The following is a 24,485-nucleotide window of genomic DNA, read 5'->3' on the forward strand; positions in this document are numbered from 1 at the left end:
ACCACGGCTGATCTGACCGTGGAAACTGTGGAAAAGTACCAGGCCACAGCGGAGATGCTGCGTGCTTCCCGAAAAGACCCCAGGAGTACGCCCCCACCACAAGCGGGAGGAACCCGTCCAAAGAACCCTAAGGCCTCAAACCCTGCCCCGTCAGGACCTATCCCGGCTCCAGGGGGAGCCAGAAACCAGGCGGGTCCAGGACGAGTACAGCAGGAGGGGGAAACTCAACAGTGTTACCGGTGTTGGGAGATGGGACATATTTCCTGGCAGTGTGGGAAAACAGCCGATGAACCTATGCCCACTGCTGAGTCCTCCAGCTCAGCACCCGCACACCGTTTCGCCTCGCTCTTGGGAGTCGTAGATGGCGGCCCAGATCGGCCCCCCACCTGCCCGGTAACTGTGAATCATCATGACTTGGAGGCCCTACTGGATTCTGGCAGCCGGGCCACCCTGGTGCGTAAGGACCTGGTGGGCCCATCGTGCCTGACCCCAGGGAAAGTCCTCCCAGTTTCCTGTGTCCATGGAGACACCAGAGACTACCCCATTACTGAACTCACAATGACCAGCACACAGGGAACCATACACACGACGGCGGGGGTGGTTGATTCCCTCCCCGTCCCTGTCCTAATTGGACGAGACTGCCCAGCCTTTTACCCACTCTGGAGAGAGTCTCAGGAGAGGATCGCCCGAGCACCTCGGAAACAGAGAGGCAAGACTCATCCTGGGAATGCTCTGGTGCAGTCCTCCGAATCACTCACTCCCGCCTGGGCTCTGATAGGGATGGCTGGTGCCCAGACCGACACAGAGACTGGTCCAGACACGGGAGAAGAGAACGCGGCCCAGGAAAGTGCTCCGTTCTCCAGTGAAGAAGACATCCAAGGCACCCAGGAGCTTCCCCCTCTCACAGGCCAGTATGGTACAGCTCAATTACAAGATCCTACTCTTGCAAATGCCTTAAGAAATGTGGAGGTATTAGAAGGTGTAGTATTAGGTGATAGGACAAGCCCTACTTACCCCCATTTCGCAGTAAACAGGGGGTTAGTGTATCAGATAGTAAAAAAAAAAAAAAAAAAAATGATGAAGTGCATGAACAGCTCCTAGTGCCACAGCCCTATCGGGCCACAGTACTCCACCTAACACACGCACACCCGCTAGGGGCCCACTTAGGGGTAGAGAAGACTAAGGACAGAATCATGCAATGTTTCTTTTGGCCATGAGTACACAAAGAGATAGAGAACTACTGTCAATTTCAATTTTTTTTCAATTTTCAATTTTATTTATATAGCACATTTAAAAACAACCTCAGTTGACCAAAGTGCTTAACATGCTCCAAAAGCAACGAAACAATAAACACAAACAAGGCACGATGTACAATACAAAATAACTGACAGTAGAAAAAGAATAAGGTCAATAATGTCAAGATATCAAATCTCAACTTGAATTGAAAGCCAATGAATAATAGTGGGTCTTAAGCATGGACTTGAACATTTCAATGGTCCGAGCTGTTCTTACATGACTAGGTAAACTATTCCAGAGGTTTGGAGCAGCCACTGAAAAGGCTCGGTCACCTTTGGTTTTTAACCTGGATCTGGGCACATCGAGGAGCATCTGATTGGACGACCTCAGTGCTCTGACTGGCGTGTGGAACTGTAAGAGCTCTGATAAGTAAGAAGGCGAGAACCCATTTAAGATCTTAAAAACAATTAATACAATTTTAAATTCAATCCTGAAACAAACAGGAAGCCAGTGGAGCGTGGCCAAAACCGGTGTAATATGATCACGCTTTTTAGTCCTGGAAGAAGATATTTTTAACAACAGAACTAATCTGTTTGTCAAATTTAAAAGCACTGTCAAAAATCACCCCCAGATTTCTGGTAAAAGGACGAATTTGGGAACCTAAAGTACAGAGAGTATCTACACAGGCACCGAAATGTTCAGCACGTCCAAACACAACAACTCGGTCTTATTGTCATTAAAGAGGTGATATTATGCTTTTTGGTTTTTTCCCTTTCCTTAACTGTGTTGTATATGTTTTTTGGCATGTAATAGGTTTAAAAAGTGAAAAAGCCCAAAGTCCACCCCAAAGGTAGTTTCCATCTCCAGCAGAAAACACTGTTCACAAACTGCTCCCAACAGCTCTATTCTAGTGAAGCCTTTTCTTCCGTGACGAGCTGACGTCAGCTCGTAACAGAAGTTATAAAGCTGCTAAGCTCCCCCCCCCCCACCACCACTAATTCAAGTTTGTTAGACCCAGAGCGGCTGGAGAGTTGAGAGTCTCGGTCATGTCCAGGAGACGCTGTATTCGTCAGTGCACGGGGAAATTTCCTCTTTTTCGTCTTCCAAAAGACGATGAATTTAAGAGTCAGTGGTTAAAATTTGTTTTTGGCACTATTCCCCAGGACTACAACCCCAACCTTATGTTGTGTTCTGTCCATTTTACGGAGGACTGCTTCCTGAACCTGCAACAGTTCAATTCAGGATTTTCAAACCGTTTAATTCTGACAGTGCAGTTCCGACTTTGTCTGGCCATCCTGGAGATTCAGAACCACAACCTGTAAGTACGCTAGCTATATTTTATAAACCTTTACCAAGTGTTGAAGTGGGCAGGTTGTAGCTAAACTACAGCTAGCTAAAGCTGTAGCTAATGTTATATTCGGTGTGAAACTGTTTAGCTCATTTTTAACAGATTATTTTTTTAAATATGGCGATGGGTTGTGTATTTAAAGATGTGAAATATTGCTGTTGTGTGGATGTGCATTTATGAGTAACTTTTACCAGCTGCTATTACGGAGGCAGTGAAATGTAGCCTCGTTACAAAGTTAGCAGAAGCTAACTTTCTAGCTAGCTAGTGCTAACGTTTTGTGTTCAAACAGTTTTGTTCAAAGCTTTTGAACACAATTACGTAACACTGCATTAAAATCGGCTATCGCTTTTCAGTCAAAATATGTAGAACAGTGTACAAGTGTGCATGTGAAGGTATGTTTAGAACGTTAATGCAACTTTACAGGTTGATTGGTAAGGGCGCCGAAACCACTGTATGCCTCAGCTAATTTGGTAGTGTTGGCTAACGTTCTTTAAAGTGGTAAACGACACGTGCGTTTAAGTTGCTTTTGTTACGTGGAGACTGTTGTCCATAACCAACAGTATATTTGCTCCCTACTTACACAACCGGGGCTTTGACTAGCAAAAGGATGTCATGTGGTGTGTTAATTTGTTTATATGCTACTTGTGCTGTCTCCTGATTTCACAAGGGATAAGAACGTTAGCGTTACAGATACTGACTCTTTTCATCTGATTACAGAGTACATCACAGCAGCACCTCGAAACCCCACACCTTTCCACTACATTCCATGACATAGGATGCCAGACCGAACCACCACAAAATATGTCAGTGGGCATACAGTCCAGTGCTCCAAAAATGAGAACAGTCGGCACACAGCTATCCATGGGTACGCTGAGGGCTTCCATGAGAAGCAAAGGTAAATAACAAAAAATCACATGTTTTTGCATTTTTAGTTCACATGCAGTACCTGTAAATGCCTTACTCTGCTGAAAACCCAATATATAATAAACATGAGGATTTTGTTATTGTAAAGAAAAATATTATTTACGTTTTTCCTTTTTTTCTTAGGCACCCAGGCAATGGTGCCCTGTGTTAGTGTTTACACTGAGACCACTTCAAGCTCCCCAGAATTCACCCCGATGTCTTCAAAACCAATAAGACCCCAAGATTACAGACCTCGCAAGAGACCTCGTCTTGAGTTGGAGGAGGAGGAGGAGGAAGAGGAAGAGGGAGACACCTCAACAGAGTTGCAAGCTGAGCCGCAAGACTCAACATATATCCCTGGTGACTCTGTTCTAACGGACGAATCTGCCATGTCGTAAGTTCGATATTTGTATTACATTTCAATATGACTTATCAGCAAAAACGTTAAACTTGGTAGGAAAGCTAAAGCAAGAATGTATTCTTTCCTTTTTTTTAAGGTCTGAGCCAGTGTCTACTTATAAGGATGATAAGTACATTGTTTTTGAAAGTTCCCTAAGGGAGCTTTTTCAAAGCTGTCCTGTATGCAAGAGGCAGTGTGATGTTCAGTGCCAAAAAATGGGAACGTATGTGTCATTCACACAGCTCTGCCCACACTGCAACTATTCAAGACAGTGGCAGAGTCAGCCTGTTGTAGGAAGTACCCCCGTCTGCAACCTACACCTGTCAGCGGCAACATATTTCACCGGTTCATCCTTCATCCAACTGGAAAAGGTATTGCTATAACTATTTAATATGAAATGGCAATCACTGTACTGTTGTCACAAACGTACCAATTTTACATGTTTTCACAGATATGCAAGGCCATGAATCTTCAGATTTTCCAGTATGACACCTTCAGGAGGCATGCTAGGAGTTTTCTGGAGCCAGCCGTAATCCACAAATGGAAGACGGATCAGCAACATCTTTTTCAAAAGTTACAACATGGAGGAAAGATTGGAGTCAGTGGAGATATGCGAGCTGACTCCCCCTTCTTAAAAGCATGGTACTTAAACATTCAATTTGAGTTGCAAAGCCTTGACATGGTCTTTGTTATATAATCTTCAGGGCACTCAGCAAAGTATGGGAGCTACACACTCATGCACCTAGACAGTAACCGCATTATTGACCTTCAGCTTGTTCAGGTGGGTCCCATTTTTTTTTTTTGCCTTGCGACATGATGATAGATGATTCTGTATAGCTTTCAATGTCTCACATTTATATCTATGCATTTTTGTCCCACCACCAGAGCAATGAAGTAGGTGGTAGTTACCACATGGAGAAGGAGGGCCTTAAACGCTGCCTGGATCTACTGGATTCAAACGGTTTGGTGGTGGACTACATTGTCACCGACCGTCATCCACAGATCCAGAAGTATCTGAGGGAGCGCAGCATCACCCACTTCTATGATGTGTGGCACTTTGAGAAAGGTACGTCTTCATCTTTGTTTATGTCAGTGTGGCTCATTAACATACATTGTGTTTAGTTATTCGTCAAAGAATGTCCTGAATATCAATTTATTGCATATGTACTTTCTGCAAGGTTTGTCAAAGAAACTTGACAAAGTAGCGCAAAACAAGGACTGCGGGGTGTTGAAGAAGTGGCTGCGTAGCATCAAAAGCCATGTCTACTGGAGTGCAACATCGTCAACATCAGGGCCAGAAAAGGTAGCCAAGTGGATGTCGATTGTCAACCACATCCAGAACGTGCACTTGCATGAAAACCCTCTTTTCCCTAAGTGCCAACATCCAGATCGAGTGTCAAGGGATCCAAGTAAATGGTTTCAACCAGGTATGTAAACAAAATGTGATTAAGAGAATTAAATTTAAAATGCAAAAACTTTTTTGCTTATAATATTAATAACAAAAACAATTTCACCCCAAATGCCCTTTATAATGAAATATTATTGCTGTATTTACTGTGTTAATGGGCTGCAATTTTAATAAAATGTTTTCTAATTTTATTTAAGGGTCAATGGCGCTCTACAAAGTGGAAAAAATCCTGCTCAATAAGAGAGTTGTCAAAGATGTGGAGAAGTTGAGCCACCACTACCAAACATCATCCCTGGAGGCTTTCCACAGTTTGGTCCTTCGCTTCACACCCAAGAATGTGGTTTTCCCTTTCATGGGCATGCTTTGCAGGTGATACAACGAATACATTCAGTAACATTATACACCATGGCTACTGCCCAATGGCTTATATACTGTATATAAAATATCAAAATTGTTGTGTCACTTCAGTTTGCAATTGTATTTTTGTAGGTTGTACATTGCAGCCATGCACTACAAAGAAAATGCAGACCGCGAGCAAGCCACAACATCTGCAGGACAACCAGTATTCAAGGTTGTGTTTCCCAAGTCCAGGAACCCCAATGAAGAAGCAAGGTAGAGATGGAGTGACCCTGCCCGGAGGAAGCCCGGGGCCCCCGTCTGGAGCCAGGCCCAGACGGCGGGCTCGTCGGCGAGCGCCTGGTGGCGGGTTTGCCACGGAGCCCGGCCGGGCACAGCCCGAACAAGCTACGTGGCTCCCATCTCCAGCCCATGGGCCCACCACCTGTGGGAGGAACCGTTGGGGTCGGGTGCGATGCCACATGGGTGGCAGTGAAGGTCAGGGGCCTCGGCGGACCAGACCCGGGCGGCAGACACTGGCTCTGGGGACGTGGAACGTCACCTCTCTGTGGGGGAAGGAGCCGGAACTGGTGCGGGAGGTGGGCGCTACCGGTTAGATCTGGTGGGGCTTACCTCTACGCACAGTCTCGGTTCTGGAACCATACTCCTGGATAGGGGTTGGACTCTTTTCTTCTCCGGAGTTGCCCAGGGTGTGAGGCGCCGGGCGGGTGTGGGGATACTCACAAGCCCCGGCTGAGCGCCGCTGTGTTGGAGTTTACCCCGTGGACGAGAGGGTCGCCTCCCTCGCCTGCGGGTTGTGGGGGAAAAACTCTGACTGTTGTTTGTGCATATGCACCAAACAGGAGTTCGGAGTATTCGGCCTTCTTGGAGACCTTGACTGGAGTCCTGCATGGGGCTCCAGTGGGGGACTCCATTGTTCTGCTGGGGGACTTCAACGCACACGTGGGCAATGATGGAGACACCTGGAGGCGTGATTGGGAGGAACGGCCTCCCTGATCTAAACCAGAGTGGTTGTTTGTTGTTGGACTTCTGTGCTAGTCATGGATTGTCTATAACGAACACCATGTTCGAACATAGGGATGCTCATAAGTGTACCTGGTACCAGAGCACCCTAGGGCCGAAGGTCAATGATCGATTTCATAATCGTTTCATCTGATCTGAGGCCGTATGTTTTGGACACTCGGGTGAAGAGAGGGGCAGAGCTGTCAACCGATCACCATCTGGTGGTGAGTTGGGTCAGGGGTGGGGGAAGACTCTGGACAGACCTGGTAAGCCCAAACGTGTAGTGCGGGTAAATTGGGAACGTCTGGAGGAGGCCCCTGTCCGACAGACTTTCAACTCACACCTCCGGCGGAGCTTTTCGTGCATCCCTGTGGAGGCTGGGGGCATTGAACCCGAGTGGACAATGTTCAAAGTTTCCATTGCTGAAGCTGCGGCGGCGAGGAGCTGTGGTCTTAGGATCTTAGGTGCCTCAAGGGGCGGTAACCCACGAACACCGTGGTGGACACCAGTGGTCAGGGAAGCCGTCCGACTGAAGAAGGAGTCCTTCCGGGATATGTTATCTCGGAGGACTCCGGAGGCAGTTGCAGGGTACCGAAGGGCCCGAAGGGCTGCAGCCTCTGCCGTGAAAGAGGCAAAGCAGCGGGTGTGGGAGAAGTTTGGAGAAGACATGGAGAAGGACTTTCGGTCGGCACCAAAGTGTTTCTGGAAAACTGTTCGCCACCTCAGGAGGGGAGGCGGGGAACCATCCAAGCTGTGTACAGTAAGGATGGGACACTGTTGACCTCCACTGAGGAGGTAATAGGGCGGTGGAGGGAGCACTTTGAGGAACTCCTGAATCCGACTAATACGCCCTCTATGTTAGAGGCAGAGCTGGAGGATAACGGGGGATTGTCGTCGATTTCCCAGGCGGAAGTCACTGATGTAGTCAAACAACTACACAGTGGCAAAGCCCGAGGATTGATGAGATCCGTCCAGAAATGCTCAAGGCTCTGGGTGTGGAGGGGCTGTCTTGGTTGACACGCCTCTTCAACATTGCGTGGAAGTCTGGGACGGTGCCAAAGGAGTGGCAGACTGGGGTGGTGGTTCCTCTTTTTAAAAAGGGGGACCAGAGGGTGTGTGCCAATTATAGGGGTATCACACTTCTCAGCCTCCCTGGTAAAGTCTACTCCAAGGTGCTGGAAAGGAGGGTTCGGCCGATAGTCGAACCTCGGGTTGAGGAGGAACAATGCGGATTCCGTCCTGGTCGTGGAACAACGGACCAGCTCTTCACTCTCAAAGGATCCTGGAGGGAGCCTGGGAGTATGCCCAACCGGGTCTACATGTGTTTTGTGGATTTGGAGAAGGCGTATGACCGGGTCCCCGGGAGATACTGTGGGAGGTGCTGCGGGGAGTATGGGGTGAGGGGGTCTCTACTCAGGGCCATCCAATCTCTGTATGACCAAAGTGAGAGCTGTGTCCGGGTTCTCGGTAGTAAGTCGGACTCGTTTCAGGTGAGGGTTGGCCTCCGCCAGGGCTGCGCTTTGTCACCAATCCTGTTTGTAATATTTATGGACAGGATATCGAGGCGTGGTCGGGGTGGGGAGGGGTTGCAGTTTGGTGGGCTGGGGATCTCATCGCTGCTCTTTGCAGATGATGTGGTCCTGATGGCATCATCGGCCTGCGACCTTCAGCACTCACTGGATCGGTTCGCAACCGAGTGTGAAGCGGTTGGGATGAGGATCAGCACCTCTAAATCGGAGGCCATGGTTCTCAGCAGGAAACCGATGGAATGCCTTCTCCAGGTAGGGAATGAGTCCTTACCCCAAGTGAAGGAGTTCAAGTACCTTGGGGTTTTGTTCGCGAGTGAGGGGACAATGGAGCGGGAGATTGGTCGGAGAATCGGGCGCAGCGGGTGCGGTATTGCATTCAATCTATCGCACCGTTGTGACGAAAAAGAGAGCTGAGCCAGAAGGCAAAGCTCTCGATCTACCGGTCAGTTTTCGTTCCTACCCTCACCTATGGTCATGAAGGCTGGGTCATGACCGAAAGAACGAGATCCAGGGTACAAGCGGCGAAATGGGTTTCCTCAGGAGGGTGGCTGGCGTCTCCCTTAGAGATAGGGTGAGAAGCTCAGTCATCCGTGAGGAGCTCGGAGTAGAGCCGCTGCTCCTTTGCGTCGAAAAGGAGCCAGTTGAGGTGGTTCGGGCATCTGGTAAGGATGCCCCTGGGCGCCCCCTAGGGGAGGTGTTCCAGGCACGTCCAGCTGGGAGGAGGCCTCGGGAAGACCCAGGACTAGGTGGAGGGATTATATCTCCAACCTGGCCTGGGAACGCTCGGATCCCCAGTCGGAGCTGGTTAATGTTGCTCGGGAAAGGGAAGTTTGGGGTCCCCTGCTGGAGCTGCTCCCCCCGCGACCCGACACCGGATAAGCGGACGAAGATGGATGGATGGATGGAGGAAGGGGGAGGTGACTGCGAGGCCAGTAAAAACAGACCCTACATACAGTAAGTTTTAAACTACTTTTATTTATATAACAAATAATGTAACATCAATAGAGACACATTGAATATTTACAAGTAGTGTTAACTTTAGAAAAACATCTTTTGTAATTACAAATAGTGAAACTTGTGTGTGTGTATATATATGTATGTATGTATGTATGTATATATGTATATATATATATATATATATATATATATATATATATATATATATATATATATATATATATATATATGATATATATATATATATGTGTGTGTGTGTGTGTATGTATGTATGTATATATGTATGTATATATATATATATATATATATATATATATATATATATATATATGTGTGTGTATGTGTGTGTGTATATATATATATATATATATATATATATATATATATATATGTGTATATATATGTATATATATATATACATATATTTATGTGTATATATATATATATATATATATATATATATATATATATATATATATATGTATTAATTCACAGAATATGTGGAAGAACTTATGAGGCTGGTTTTTGAGGAGGTGTTTGACGACCCAACGCCATTTGTTGAGGTGCTGAAACTGATCCCCATCCCCAAGAACCTGGCATCGGAACATGAGAGACCCTCAAAGGAGGAAGTGGTTGCCCGCCATCTGTCCCGCTTTGTTCAAGGGACAGTCGGAACCGCACATACTATGCACCCGGATCAAGAAACTGCAGGCGTATCCGGCGTACAACACACGACGGGATTACCACCCTAACAGTCCTTCCCAAGTAGCCCCAGCACCAGTTGACAAAGCCAAGATAGGCAAGGTGCCTGTAGCGCCTGTATAGACAGGATTGGACAATAGTGAACATCACTCTTATTTATAGTGTATATTTGTATTTTTTTCCTATTATGTATATTAAGATTGTTCTATTTATATAAGTGTTTCAACATTTGATAAAAATAAAGACATTGTAATTGTGATTTCTTCATTAGGTCTTTGGTTTATTGGTAAAATAATTTTATGGGAGAGTTAATTACATGTTTTAAAAACTTACTCTTTTTCTGTTCGACACCTCAAAGGTCCATAGTCTGCTTTGTATATAGTGTAGATGTTCCGCAGGGTGTAGTGGTTCAAACAGGTTGGCTCCAAGTCTGGATGGTAAACCATGCAGGTAGGTGGGACAGGAACCTGTTGCATTTGTGTAACAACCTAATAATAAAAATAAGTAACTCATTTAGAATAAATATTACCTGAGGAGGCAACATTACTGCAAAATGGAGATACTGATTGATGAAGCTACATTTATTTGTTAACCTTGTATGTATAAAACAAATGGTTTTGTCAAAGATCATAGAAATGATCGGCCCCTATAATATAATATAATTGATTACAAATAATTACATACAGGAGGTGATGTGACATGATGATACATTTTTACACAACGGTAAAAGTAAACCTGACAACACATTTTGTTGTATTTTACAACAGAGGAAGGTTAGTCAAAATCATATCCACTTTGCATGGCTGTTGCATACGTTCTAATATATTATAATTACCATTTGTATTTCTTGGCAACAGATGTTTTCAACTTCAGTGGACATGGTCGAGCAATTTCCACAAGTACACCTTAATATAAAATAAAAAACGTTAGATACCCTCCAGACAGTCAAAGGACATAAAGTTGTAATAGAGACGGTGCAGAATTCAAACTGAAATGCTTAATTAACTTACCACTCTGAAACATCTTGCTCCAGTCTAAGTTGTGAAGCTGGTTCGGGTTCTGTTTCGGGATCAGACTCTGGTTTGAACATGTATGGCTGAGCTGAAGCCATGGTTACCGCTAGATAGATGCTAGATCGTATCCGTTGGTTTTGGATCACACTATCATGCTATCAGGGCCCGCCCTACTCTGCATCTAAGTGGCTAGTTGTCCTTACCTAAGTACTGCGCATGTGTGACTCCAAACAAAGATGGGATAGCGGTAAGATGCTTCATTCTGTAGCTAAAACAGAGAGCTCAACAGTCTCTGTTGAAATAGAGTAAAACAGCAGATGCAGCAATGTGCAGTACAACAAAAATGTGATGTTTTTTGAAAATGAAACCATGTAAACCTATTCTGGTACAACCTCTAAATACAATTATGAACCTGAAAATGAGCATAATATCACCTCTTTAAGACAGAAAATTCTGATCCAACCATATTTTGAGATCACTCAAGCAGTTTAACAACGGCTGGATAGTTTCCTTCTCATTGTTTCTTACAGGCAAATAGATTTGTACATCATCTGCAAAACAATGGAAAGAAATGTGTTTTTTTAAAATGGACCCTAAGGGCAGCATGTACAAAGAAATTAGCATGGGTCCCAAAATGGAACCTAGGGGGACCCCACAGGAAAGAGGGGCAGCAGATGAAGAGCAGTTACCAATGTGGACAGCAAAACTCCTATCTGTCAAGTAGGATTCAAACCATTTTAAGGCAATGCCCATAATGCCAACACTTTGTTTGAGTTGGGATAAAAGGATGGAGTGGTTGACAGTGTCAAAGGCCGCAGTCAAATCTAAAAGCACTAAAACAGCGGAGTTTCCTGAGTCGACCGCTAAGAGAAGGTCGTTGTAGACTCTACGGAGGGCAGTTTCAGTACTGTGACGTGGCTTAAAACCAGACTGGAACTTTTCATGAATACTAAAATCATCTAAAAATGATTGAAGTTGATTAAAAACAACCTTCTCCAAGACTTTAGATAAAAAGGGTAGTTTAGAAATAGGTCTAAAATTAGACAAAACTAACGGATCCAAATGTTTCTTTTTTAAAAGTGGTTGCACAACAGCATGTTTAGCCACTTTACGAGCCTCTGGCACGCGGTACGGGCACTGGTTTACCGTTCGGCCAGGCAGGGTGCGGATCTCATGTTGGACCACTTCTGTGTGACCGGGAAGGGAGGAGAAGACATCCTGGTTCCGATCCACGAATTCCAGGACCATGTCGTAGTTGCCCTGAGTGTCAGCCTGTCGCGCCAAAGCCCACATATAGAAACCTGCTCATTCCCTTGCCCATTATTGAAACTCCTTTTGAGAGGATTGGCTTAGACATAGTCGGGCCCTTACCGAAAAGTTCCAGGGGGCATCAATACATTCTGGTCATTCTGGACTATGCATCCCGGTACCCTGAAGCCATTCCGCTGAGGAAGGCTACATCCAGACAAATCGCCAAGGAGCTGTTCCTTCCCTCAACTAGTCTGGGAATCCCAAAAGAGATATTGACGGACCAAGGGACTCCATTCATGTCCAGGGTAATGAAAGAACTCTGTGCTTTACTGAAAATCAAACAGCTGAGAACCTCGGTCTACCACCCCCAGACGGACGGCCTAGTCGAACGTTTTAACAAGACACTAAAGTCCATGCTGCGGAAGGCGGTTGGGGAAGATGGGCGCAACTGGGATCAGCTGTTACCATACATATTGTTTGCGGTGAGAGAGGTACCTCAGTCTTCTACTGGTTTTTCACCCTTTGAGCTCTTACTTTCCTACAGACCCAGAGGACTGCTCGACATCGCCAAGGAGGCCTGGGAGGAGCAGCCATGCCAACAGCGGACACTGATCGAGCATGTCGGGGCCATGAGGGAGAGAATGAAGGCCATCTATCCCATGATGCGCGAACACCTGTCCAGTCAGCGACAACAGCAAGCCTCCTACAACAGATCTGCTCAACCCAGAGAGTTTGAGCCGGGGGACAGTGTGCTGGTCCTGGTACCAACCGTTGAGTGTAAATTCCTGGCAACCTGGCAAGGACCATATGAGGTCATTGAACGCATGGGAGAAGTAAACTACAAGGTGAGGCAACCAGATAAAAGAAAAACTGAGCAGATTTATCATGTTAACCTCTTAAAGAAGTGGCACGCCAGAGAGGCGTTGTTCAGCTGTCTACCCCCCACAGAGACCAAGGAACCGGCGCGAGATGAGGTTCAGCTGGGTCCAAATCTGTCCCCACATCAACGACAGATGGCCCTGGAACTCGTGGATTGGAACCAGGATGTCTTCTCCTCCCTTCCCGGTCACACAGAAGTGGTCCAACATGAGATCCGCACCCTGCCTGGCCGAACGGTAAACCAGCGCCCGTACCGCGTGCCAGAGGCTCGTAAAGTGGCTATACAGAAGGAGGTAAGGAAGATGCTGGAGTTGGGAATAATCGAAGAGTCACACAGTGCCTGGGCAAGTCCCATTGTACTAGTTCCCAAACCAGACGATTCAGTACGATTTTGCAATGACTATCGACAGTTGAATGAAGTGTCTGAATTTGATGCATACCCAATGCCTCGTGTCGATGATTTAATAGACACATTGGGGCATGCTCGTTTTCTAACCACTCTTGACCTTACAAAAGGCTATTGGCAGGTGCCCTTGACCCCGGCGTCCAAGGAGAAGACAGCCTTTGCCACCCCGGAGGGGCTCTACCAGTATACCCGGCTTCCGTTTGGTCTCCACGGGGCACCTGCCACATTCCAACGCCATGGATTGAGTCCTGGCGCCCCACAAGAGGTACGCAGCGGCTTATTTGGATGATGTCGTCATACAAAGTCCGGATTGGGCCAGCCACCTACCCCGTGTGCAAGCGGTGCTGGATTCGCTCAGGGAAGCAGGACTCACAGCGAACCCGAAGAAGTGCAAGCTGGCCTTCAGCGAGACGAACTACCTGGGGTACACCATTGGGCGGGGGTTGGTCAAACCACAGGAAGCCAAACTACAGGCCATACAGGACTGGCCACGGCCCATCACCAAGAAGCAAGTAAGGTCATTTTTGGGCCTCGCTGGCTACTATAGATGTTTTATTACTGGTTTTGCTACCATAACTGCACCTTTGACAGAGCTGACGACCAAACGCCACTCTCGAATGGTAAAGTGGAACCCTGCGGCGGAGGCGGCTTTTGCCAACCTGAAGCTGAAGCTGAGTAAACTCCCCAGAGCTAGGTTAGTAACAAGCAGTTCTGGGACAGGATGCATATATAAAAGGAAACGAAGGAAAACATTGATGACCTGCCTCCCTCTACTCACACTATATTATTGATTATATGATCACTAAATCTGATGACTACAAAGAGAAGCAGGTGGGCCGGGTTAGGCGGACGCTGCAACTCCTCACTTCTTAACTATAAGCTTTATCAAAGAGGAGAGTTTTCAGTTTATTCTTAAATGAGGTGATGGTGTCTGCCCCCCTAACCCAGACTGGGAGCTGGTTCCACAGGAAAAGAGCATGGTAGCTGAAGGCTCTGGCCCCCAGTCTACTTTTGGAGACTCTAGGAACCACAAGTAACTCTGCATTCTGGGAGCGCAGTGCTCTAGTGGGACAATAAGGTACTAAGAGCTGTTCTAGATAGGATGGTGCTTGACCATTTAGGGCTTTGTAGGTCAGGAGAAGGACTTTAAAGTCAATCCTGAATTTCACAGGAAGCCAATGCAGAGTAGCTAAAACAGGAGAAATATGATCTCTTTTCTTAGTTCTCGTCAGAACACGTGCTTCAGCATTCTGGATCAGCTGGAAAGTCTTAAGGGACTTATTTGAGCAACCAGCCTGGAAGTAACGAATGCATGGACTAGTTTTTCAGCATCGTTTTGAGACAGGATATTCCTAATTTTGGCAATGTTACGAAGATGAAAAAAGGCTGTTCTTGATGATTGTTTTAGATGGGCGTTAAAGGATATATCCTGATCAAAAATAACTCCTAGATTTCTGACAGTAGTGCTGGAGGCCAGGACAACACCATCCAGAGTATATGTTTAGATAATGAAGTTTGGAGGTGTTTAGGGCCCAGCACAATAACTTCAGTTTTGTTACAGTTTAACATCAGAAAATTATAGGTCATCCAGGATTTTATATCTTTAATACATGCTTGAAGTTTAACTAACTGACTTGTTTTGTCTGGTTTGATTGATAAGTATAATTGGGTGTCGTCCGCATAGCAGTTAATTGAGTGTTTCCTAATGATATTACCAAGAGGAAGCATATATAAGGAGAATAAAATTGGTCCAAGCACTGAGCCTTGTGGAACGCCATGTTTAACTTTCGCGTACTTAGAGGATTTATCATTAACATTAACAAATTGAGATCGATCAGAGAAATAAGACTTAAACCAGCTTAGTGCAATTCCTTTAATTCCGACTAAGTGTTCTAATCTCTGTAACAGGATTGTATGGTCAATAGTGTCAAAAGCAGCACTAAGATCTAATAAAACAAGTATGGAGACAAGTCCTTTGTCTGCAGCAGTTAGAACGTCGTCAGTAATTTTCACCAGTGCCGTTTCTGTGCTATGATTCTTTCTAAATCCTGATTGAAAGTCTTCAAATAAGCTGTTGCTATGGAGAAAATCACATAACTGATTAGCAACTACTTTCTCAAGGATCTTGGAGAGAAAGGGAAGGTTAGATACAGGTCTATAGTTTGCTAAGACCTCAGGATCGAGGGTGGGTTTTTTCAGAAGAGGTTTTCTCACAGCTACTTTAAATGACTGCGGTACATGACCTGTTAATAGAGACATATTGATCATATCTAGTAGAGAGGTGATAACCACGGGTAACGCTTCTTTGAGTAGCCTCGTTGGGATGGGGTCTAAGAGACAGGTAGATGGCTTTGCTGAAGATACCTTTACCATTAGTTGTTGAAGGTCTATAGGAAAAAAACAGTCTAAGTATATGTCAGGTCTAGTCGTTCTTTCTAGCAGTCCTGCGTTGAAAGGTGAACCATTAGAAGTTGAGGGCAAAAGGTGATGAATTTTATCTCTAATTGTTATAATTTTATCATTAAAGAAGCTCATGAAGTCATCACTACTCAGAGCTAGAGGAATAGATGGCTCAGTAGAGCTGTGACTATCTGTCAGCCTGGCTACAGTGCTGAAAAGAAACCTTGGGTTGTTCTTGTTTTCTTCTATTAATGCTGAGTAATAGTCTGATCTGGCATGTCTGAGGGCCGTCCTATAGGTTTTGACTGTCTTGCCATTCCAAACGAGACTCTTCCATTTTGGTGGAGCGCCATTTACTTTCAAGTTTTCGCGAGTTTTGCTTTAATTTACGAGTTTGGGAGTTATACCAAGGTGCTAGTTTCCTTTGCTTCATCTTCTTCTTTTTGAGTGGAGCAACAGAGTCTAAAGTAGTCCGTAGGCAGGCCGTAACACCATCTACACAATTGTCGATTTGAGAGGGACTAAAGTTTCAATAAAGGTCCTCTGTTGTATTAAAACAAGGTAATGAGTTTAGTGCTGTTGGAATGTCTTCCTTAAATTTAGCTATAGCACTGTCAGATAGGCATCTAGTATAGTAGCTTTTATCTAATTTCGTATAATTGGGTATTAAGAATTCGAAAGTAATTAAGAAGTGGTCTGATAATAAAGGATTTTGCGGGAATACTAATACATCTTCAATTTTGATACCATATGCCAGCACGAGGTCGAGGGTGTGGTTAAAACAGTGCGTGGCCTCATGCACACTCTGACTGAAGCCAATAGAATCTAGTAGTGAGTTGAAAGCAGTAGTAAGGCTATTGCTGTCAACGTCCACATGGATATTAAAATCACCTACAATAAGTACTTTGTCTGATTTAAGGACTACACATGATAAAAACTCTGAGAATTCAGATAAAAATTCAGAATACGGACCTGGAGCTCGGTAGACAACAACAAATATAATTAGCTGTACTGATTTCCGTGTTGGATGTTGAAGATTAAGAACAAGGCTTTCAAAAGAGTTATAATTTAGTTTAGGTTTAGGATTAAATAACAGGCTTGAATCAAATATGGCTGCAACTCCCCTCCTCGGCCTGAGCCTCTAGGAATTTGAGTATTAATATGATTGGGAGGAGTCGCTTCATTTAGACTAATATATTCTTCATGGCCCAGCCAGGTTTCAGTAAGACAGAATAGATCAATTTGATTATCACATATCAATTCATTTATTAGTACTGTTTTAGAAGACAGAGATCTGATATTTAGTAATCCACATCTAATTTTCCTATCCGTTTCTATCATTGCAGTGGTAGTTTTAATTCCAATTAGGTTGTTAAGTATTGCCCCTCTCTTGGTTACCTTTGATTTAACTGATCTTAGTCGAGGAACAGACACCGTCTCATTTTCTTTTGGGACAGGCTGGGGCTGCCGTGAACTGGATGCTAAATTGACTATGTTTGCAGTCAACTTCTTATTACTTAGGGGCTTCACCACTTTGTATGGTCTGTTGTTGATCATAATTGGAATAGTACTAGTACTACATGTTACTGGAATAATACTAGTACTACATGTTATCCTGCAGAAAACATTTTCAGATTCATCCACTTGTATAGTGCTATCAGGATCAATACCTGGGGGACGTGAATCTGTGATATTTTCAACAGAATGTCAATACTTGCCTTTCAGTGTGGTCGTTGTGTTGTCAGATAGCAGCCTGGCTCCGTGTCGGTTTGGGTGGAGACCATCATGCTTCAGGAGGTTGGGCATTTCCCAGAACAAGTTGAAGTTGTCGACATAGGGAATGCTCAGGGAAGTGCAGAGTGGTTCCAGCCAGGTGTGGAGCCAGAACAGTCTGGACCATCTCTCCGCGCCCATCAGGGTGGAGAGGAGAGTGGTGAAGTCTTTCTGGAGTGCTATCGACCGTCTCTCTCTGATGTCGTTTGTGCCCACATGCACGATGATTTTGTCGACCTTGGCTTGGCGGGCGAGGATGTCGGGAAGTTTGTGCTGGATGTCACGGACCTTGGCACCAGGGAAGCAGTAGACCTTGGAGGGACCGCTAGGTAAAGGGGGAATGTGGAGGTCCCTGACCATGGAGCTTCCGATGACCAGCGTGGAGGTTGATGAGTCCGAGGGGGGAGAGTCCGCCCTCAATGGGCGCGTCGACTGTGTGGATGGACCAGGATGAGCTGCGTGGGGACGTGGCAGAGAAGGGAACTCCTCGTCGTTCATCAGAATGCTGTAGCGATTTTCTAGTTGTAGGGGTTGGGCTGGGGCTGAGCGTTGTCCTGACCGCCTGCTCTGGTGCTTGCTTACACGCCATGGCTCAGGCTGGTGTGGAGTGGAGTCAGTGGGTCAGCAGAGCTGGCTGGGTCCTTGGCAGAAGCCGAGGAGAGACAACAGGGACAGAGGTTGTATTAGTGCGTGGTGGGGTGAGAGTATTACAGTGGAATCAAGACATCCGACAGTGTGTGTGTGAGGGGAACTTCCAATGATAATGGAGTCGAGGAACTGTTCACTTGCCTTGATCTGGTGGAGAGTCGATATTCTGTCTTCAAGTTCCACTATCTTCTGGCTGAACAGGAGGCACGAGTCACAGCCAGGTGAACAGCTGAGGGAGGGCATCATGTAGCTTGCTAGTTTAGTTAGTAGCAATGTTGATGGAGGTCTTCTCCTAAAACCGATCCCTTTTCACAAGTCGAATTACAATGCAGGTGCTCCTGCTTGTGTTAGCAAGCTGTGGATAGCCCGTTACTGCTACCAAAATATAGAATAGAATTCCAAGGAGGCAAAATCCTGAGTGGTCCGCTTTACCTCCCGCTAGCAGGCAGGCTAACTAGCCGTTAGCACAACAAATACCTAGACGTTAGCTAACGGAGCGGAGGAAAGTTTTGCAAACAACTGAAAAACTGCGGCCAGACAGGTCCGGTTAAAATACAGCTAAAACGGTGTAAATAGTGACTGTATTTCATTGTGGAGGACTTAAAATCGCAAGACGTTAAGCATCTGCCGTTGTCTGCAACAAGAAACAGGAAGAAACAGGAAGTCAGGCGGAAACGGAAGTCATATTAATACTCAAGAAGGAATTCATTGTCGAAGCGGATGCTTCAGAGGTAGGTCTGGGTGCTGTCCTCGCCCAGGCACATGACGGTGAAGAACATCCCATTCTCTACCTAAGCAGGAAGTTACTTCCAAGAGAGAAGAACTATTCAACGGTGGAAAAAGAATGTCTAGCTGTTACCTGGGCCCTGGAGTCCCTTCGGTTCTATCTCCTGGGCCGACGTTTCACGGTGGTATCTGATCACGCCCCTCTGCAGTGGATGGCCAAGAACAAGGAAACAAACAGTACCAGGTGGTTTTTGAGCTTGCAACCATTTAATTTTTCTGTTGTCCACACGGCTGGCAAGCAGCACAACAATGCGGACGCCCTCTCCCGGCGTGATGCCGTCTTCTCTGCCTTTGCCCCGACGAGGACGTCGGTCTCGAGGAGGGGGATATGTGACGTCACGAGAGGCTGTGTCCTGGACGGATGTTACATCCCCCTGAGATAGCTGCAAGTACAGACAGCTATGGCTCCATCCGCTGGTATTTGGGGAGACACGGTCTCCAAGCTGGGCTCCCAGGAGGACGAGAGTGCTGTGCTACTATTGCCATGAGGAATATAAAGAGTTGGAGAGACTTATCTGTGGAAAGGACTCACCGTTGGAAGTGTTCACCTGTGGAAATACATGAGAGACATTTGGAAGGACTTACTGCTGGCTTGGCCACTAGCTGCAGCCTGGACTACCGTAAGGCTGAGAAAAACTGTTTATTTTCCTGAGGGAGAGCATTATGATTTCAAGATGCCGAAGAGACATCCCTGAAGTGTTGGCCCTTAAAGAGCAACAAGATGTCTGCATTCTGTTATGTTTTCATTGACTTCCAAAAACTTTAATAAATTCCTTGTTATTATTTGAACCTTGTCTCCTTGCACTACTTGAGCCACCCCGCTGACAGCTGTGTAGCCTCTCATGACGTCACAGACTATAAATAGTAGTTGCAGTAGTTTATGGTGTAGCAGGGCGTTACAGGACGTAGCAGGGAACTGCACGGCGTAGCAGGGTGTAGCAGGACCACGGCGACAGCTGCCGCCATGATTTAGGGGCCACTCTAGTCCAAGGAAAACTGCTAGGCGAAAAAAAAAAGAGTTGCACAACATCACATAGTCAGTGGTCACAACACATACAACCTAACACAACCTAATACAGTCCAGTATGAAATGTCTTCTTCTTACCATTAGAAGTAATTTGTAAATGTTTATGTGTCATATACAGCTAATGATAGATGCAAGTAACACTACCTGATGAGCGTTGCAGACATCTGATGTTGCACTGTGACCCACGACCTAGCACTGATGGCCTAGGATCCTGTAGAGAGAAGCCCTCTGTCAGGTGCATCTATCCCTTCATTACTGGCTGCACACTCTGCCAAAATCTGAAAAACACGGTGTCTCCTCCTTGGGTCTTCAGCCCCGGTTTCCCCGCGTTTCCTCGAGCTCCCCGGCCATCCTAGGCTTTCCTCCTTATGTCCCTCGCCCTCCTAGTTTCTGCCACGAGTACCTCACCATCCTAGGTTTTCCCCTTGAGTCTATCGCTCTCCCGGTTTCCACCGCTGAGTTCCCTGCTAACCTTTTGTTTATGTTTGTCAGTAAACTTGTTATGTTGATTTGAGCCTTTGCGTTTGAGTCCGTTCTGTCCTCCATAACACATGGAGGTTCAAAGGGTGGACTTTGTGCAACCAGCACAAACACACTAATTTACCATTATGACTGTAGCGGCCTCTTGGATTTATTGATCAAGACGCAGAGAGTTTCAAATGGATGTCGATTTATTTCTTCCTCTCAACGAGCACCATGCACCATAAGCACCATGAACACCGTAAAAACTCATTCCGCTCTCCAAGGGCGCTAATCAAAAGAGTTTCTTCCACCAGCTAGCATGCCTCGACACACCCTCACAGTTCGGAGCTCGTTCTCTAACGATGCGTGAGCACCACATTGTGACGAGAGAGTAGCAGGAAGTTTAGCATCACAAAACAAGAAGAACACGGCGCTTTTCAAAATAAAAGCAGAACAGACCACAAGGTGGCACTGTAGAACTACAATGTCTTGTTAACACATAAATATAATATTGTGTAGGAGAATATTAATGCAATTTATCAGACATTTACACTCCCACCAAATCCTAGTACAATGAATGAACAAATACACAAAGAGTAAATGAATTGTACAGGATTTCTTGACTCTAAGAAATGAATAGCCTGAAGTTAAGCTATCAGAGGTGTAACTATATAGCATCATGCATAATAAAGCAGTGTGCTATGTTGTCAATCACCCTTTTTGTTCTAATCAGTTCTCAAGGAGGAGCATCAATTTTTTGATTGGTCTCTCAATAACTGAGGGCTTGGAGGGAGGATCTTGTTTATTACGAGGTTTCCTCTCCCCAACTTGCACTTTAACTCGACGAACTAAGCCATCACTACTTTGAACAGTCTCAATCACTCGTCCATGTTGCCACTGATTTTTTGGGAAGTTGTTGTCTTTAATAATGACAACATCATTCACTTTGAGGTTGCGCTGAGGTGAGTGCCATTTCTGTCTCATGGATATGTTCAGCAGATACTCCTTTTTCCAGCAGCTCCAAAACTGTTCGATAAGATACTGAACTCTTCTCCACCTCTTTGTCGCATACAGGTCCTCCTTGACAAATACTCCAGGAGGAGGAAGAGCAACTTTAGATTTCATCATAATGAGGTGATTCGGTGTTATAGGCTCCAGTGCCTGAGGATCATTGGTTCCATCCACTGTTAACGGGCGGCTGTTAACAATAGCCATGGCCTCATATAGCAGTATTCTGAGGGAGGCATCATCAAGTCGACCTGGGCACTTTGCAAAGGTGGCATTCAGCACATTTCTAACAGTTCTGATCTGGCGTTCCCAGACATCTCCTGCGTGACTGTCAGAGGGAGCATTGAAGACAAATTCGCATTGCTTCTCAGTCAGGAAGATTTCCAGTAGGTTAGTGTCGCATTGTTTAAGTGCTTCCTTGAGCTCATTTCTGGCGCCAACAAAATTAGAGCCTTGGTCACAGTGTAGTTGTTGAACAGCTCCTCTCAGGCTAATGAAGCATCTCAATGAGTTGATGAATGAGTCTGTTGACAAATCTTCGAGCATTTCAATATGAACAGCTCTAGAGTACAGACATGTGAAAATCAAGCCGTATCTTTTGTATTCTTTGCGGGCTTTCTTTACAATGAAAGGGCCGAAACAGTCCAAGCCGCTGTATGTGAAAGGTGCTGAGGCTTTGACACGTTCTTTGGGAAGTTCGGCCATTCGCTGTGTCTCTGTTGGCCGTCGCAATTTCCTGCAAAACACACAAGTGTGTATCAGCTTTGCAACCAACTTGCTCCCACCGATTACCCAGAATCCATTGGCCCGAAGCTCCATTAAAGTCTGGCTTCGACCCTGATGGCATGTCTTAGCGTGGAAATGGGACACAATCAGCTTGGTAATGTGGCTGTTATTTGGTAAGATGATTGGGTGCTTGACTTTGTGACAGAGCGATGACTGTTTCAATCTCCCACCAACACGGAGGAGTCCTTCAGACCAGATAGGGTCGAGACGGAAAAGAGAGCTTTGAGTTTCTGTTGCAAGCATCTGAATTGTCTTGACTTCAGGATCACCAACGAGTAATTCTGATGGAGCGCTGGGTGTTAGAAGTAATTCACGCTCCCAGAGAAACTTCGGACCTCGCAGCCAGTTTGTTGAATGAATGTCTGAAGCACGAAGACCTCGGGAAGCATGATCTGCCGGGTTTTCTGCGGTGTCCACATAGTGCCACTGGCTGGGATCACTGTTATCCCTTATCAGCTGAACACGGATCGCAACAAATATGTGGAACCTACAGGCATCATTGTTAATGTACCCAAGCACAACTTGTGAATCTGTCCAGAAAACCTCTTCATCTATCTTTATGTCAAATTCAGCTTTTAACATGACACTGACTTTTGTAGAAACCACAGCTGCCGTGAGTTCTAGTCTCGGGATACTTGTGACATTTGAGGGTGCAACCCTTGCTTTCGCCAACACGAGACTGCAATGGACTTCATCCTTGTCATTTTTGTATCTGAGGTAAGAACATGCACCGTATCCCACGCAGCTGGCATCCGAAAAATGGTGCAATTCTACTCCGACAATGTTATGGAAGTCATATGGGTGGTAACATCTCGGAATTGAAATCTCTTTCAACTTGTGAAGACCATTTATCCACTCCTCCCACCGTGGCCTCATATCTTCTGGGAGTGGATCATCCCATCCGATGCCTCTGTGACACAGCTCTTGAAGTATACGCTTTCCAGTTAGGCTGAATGGAGCGATGAATCCAAGTGGGTCATAAAGTGAGGCAACAACAGAAAGGCAACCACGCCGGGTTGAAGGCTGATTTTTCAAGCTGCTGTTGAAGCTGAAACTGTCGGTTTTAATTGACCATTGAATGCCAAGTTCTGATAGGGTTGGATCCAGTCCTAGAGGTTCGATGGTTGCCGATCTTTCTGAGGGATCTAAGCAAGCGAGGGCTGCTTCCTCATTTGAGTTGAATTTATGAAGGCGTAGGCCTCTTTTGCACAACTCCTGTGACTCAGTGATCAGTTTCTTGGCTTCCTCAACTGATGGGACACTGACTAACCCGTCATCGACATAAAAGTTTTTCTCCACAAATGTTGATGCTAGTGGATAGGTAGCTTTGTGTTGCCGTGCCAGATGTTTCAAGCCAAAATTGGCACATCCTGGAGACGAGGCGGCTCCAAAGAGATGAACCGCCATCCTGTATTCCTGTGGTTCTTTCTCCAAATCTCCACCTTTCCACCAGAAGAATTTCAGATAATTCCGGGATTCAGGAGTGACGGAGAACTTATTCTTTCGACGTCACAGTTGATTGCTACGGCTTCCTTCCTGAAGTGGCAAAGAACTCCTACTAGAGGATTGATAAGATCAGGCCCAGTCAGTAGAGTGTCGTTTAGAGAAAAACCATGGAATTTGACTGAACAGTCGAATACAACTCTCATTTTGTCCGGTTTTCTGGGGTGATAGATGCCGTGATGCGGAAGGTACCACTCTGTCTCTCCCTCAGATGTTGTAGGGGCAGGCTCTGCATCACCCTTGTTAATTGTTTCTTCCATGAATGTTTTGTACTGATCATAATATTGTTTATTGGTCTTTAATTTCTTATTAAGACACTGCAGGCGAACTGTGGCTAGCCTCTTGTTGTTTGGTAGGTTGGGTGGACTGTTGCCCTTGAAAGGGAGGGGCATCTCATAATGTCCATCCTTTTTCTGCGTGATGTTGTCACTGAGGAACTGTATGAAATGAACATCATTCTGGGACACATATTTATCTTCATAAATTCTCTCAGTGAAGTCTGATTCTAGGGCTTTTAGAACATCTGTCGCTGATGGAATTGGCAGTTCTTTTACTGTGAGCCGATGCACAAAGCTCTGACTTCCTTGTCTGTCTAGGTGGGGGTTTGATGAGCCTATGATACTCCATCCTAGTTCTGATCTCTGTGCAAACGGTTGATTTTTGTCCCCAATGATAACCTCAATAGGAGCTAGTGCTGATGG

The 24,485-nt window shown here is 45.6% G+C and overlaps 2 protein-coding genes and 1 long non-coding RNA gene across 5 annotated transcripts; 2 read left to right on the top strand and 1 right to left on the bottom strand.

Moving 5' to 3' along the window:
• Positions 1-2,053: 2,053 nt before the first annotated feature.
• Positions 2,054-10,044, top strand: LOC114552660 (uncharacterized). 3 transcript variants are annotated; one of them, XM_028573639.1, is made up of 12 exons: positions 2,054-2,554; positions 3,302-3,479; positions 3,632-3,881; positions 3,985-4,258; positions 4,339-4,485; positions 4,592-4,668; positions 4,773-4,953; positions 5,066-5,314; positions 5,493-5,664; positions 5,785-5,886; positions 9,091-9,137; positions 9,636-10,044. In XM_028573639.1, exons 5-12 carry the CDS (start codon positions 4,428-4,430, stop codon positions 9,890-9,892), a joined length of 1,143 nt encoding a protein of 380 aa, XP_028429440.1. In that variant the 5' UTR covers positions 2,054-2,554; positions 3,302-3,479; positions 3,632-3,881; positions 3,985-4,258; positions 4,339-4,427; the 3' UTR covers positions 9,893-10,044. The 3 variants fall into 3 exon arrangements, with proteins under 3 accessions (XP_028429440.1, XP_028429441.1, XP_028429442.1); XM_028573640.1 differs by having other exon boundaries at positions 4,130-4,258; XM_028573641.1 differs by having other exon boundaries at positions 9,704-9,835.
• Positions 9,739-10,970, bottom strand: LOC114552661 (uncharacterized). The gene is made up of 3 exons (XR_003692206.1): positions 10,853-10,970; positions 10,176-10,330; positions 9,739-9,957 (listed from the first exon to the last, which is right to left on the bottom strand). It is a non-coding gene; the product is annotated as an uncharacterized LOC114552661 (long non-coding RNA).
• Positions 10,971-12,400: 1,430 nt separating this feature from the next.
• LOC114552082 (uncharacterized) lies at positions 12,401-19,376 on the top strand. The gene is made up of 5 exons (XM_028572774.1): positions 12,401-12,951; positions 13,055-13,221; positions 13,750-13,903; positions 14,018-14,085; positions 19,238-19,376. Exons 1-5 carry the CDS (start codon positions 12,403-12,405, stop codon positions 19,374-19,376), a joined length of 1,077 nt encoding a protein of 358 aa, XP_028428575.1. The 5' UTR covers positions 12,401-12,402.
• Positions 19,377-24,485: the final 5,109 nt, after the last annotated feature.

The sequence above is a fragment of the Perca flavescens genome, chromosome 3 (assembly GCF_004354835.1).
Source record: "Perca flavescens isolate YP-PL-M2 chromosome 3, PFLA_1.0, whole genome shotgun sequence".
Taxonomy (NCBI): domain Eukaryota; kingdom Metazoa; phylum Chordata; class Actinopteri; order Perciformes; family Percidae; genus Perca; species Perca flavescens.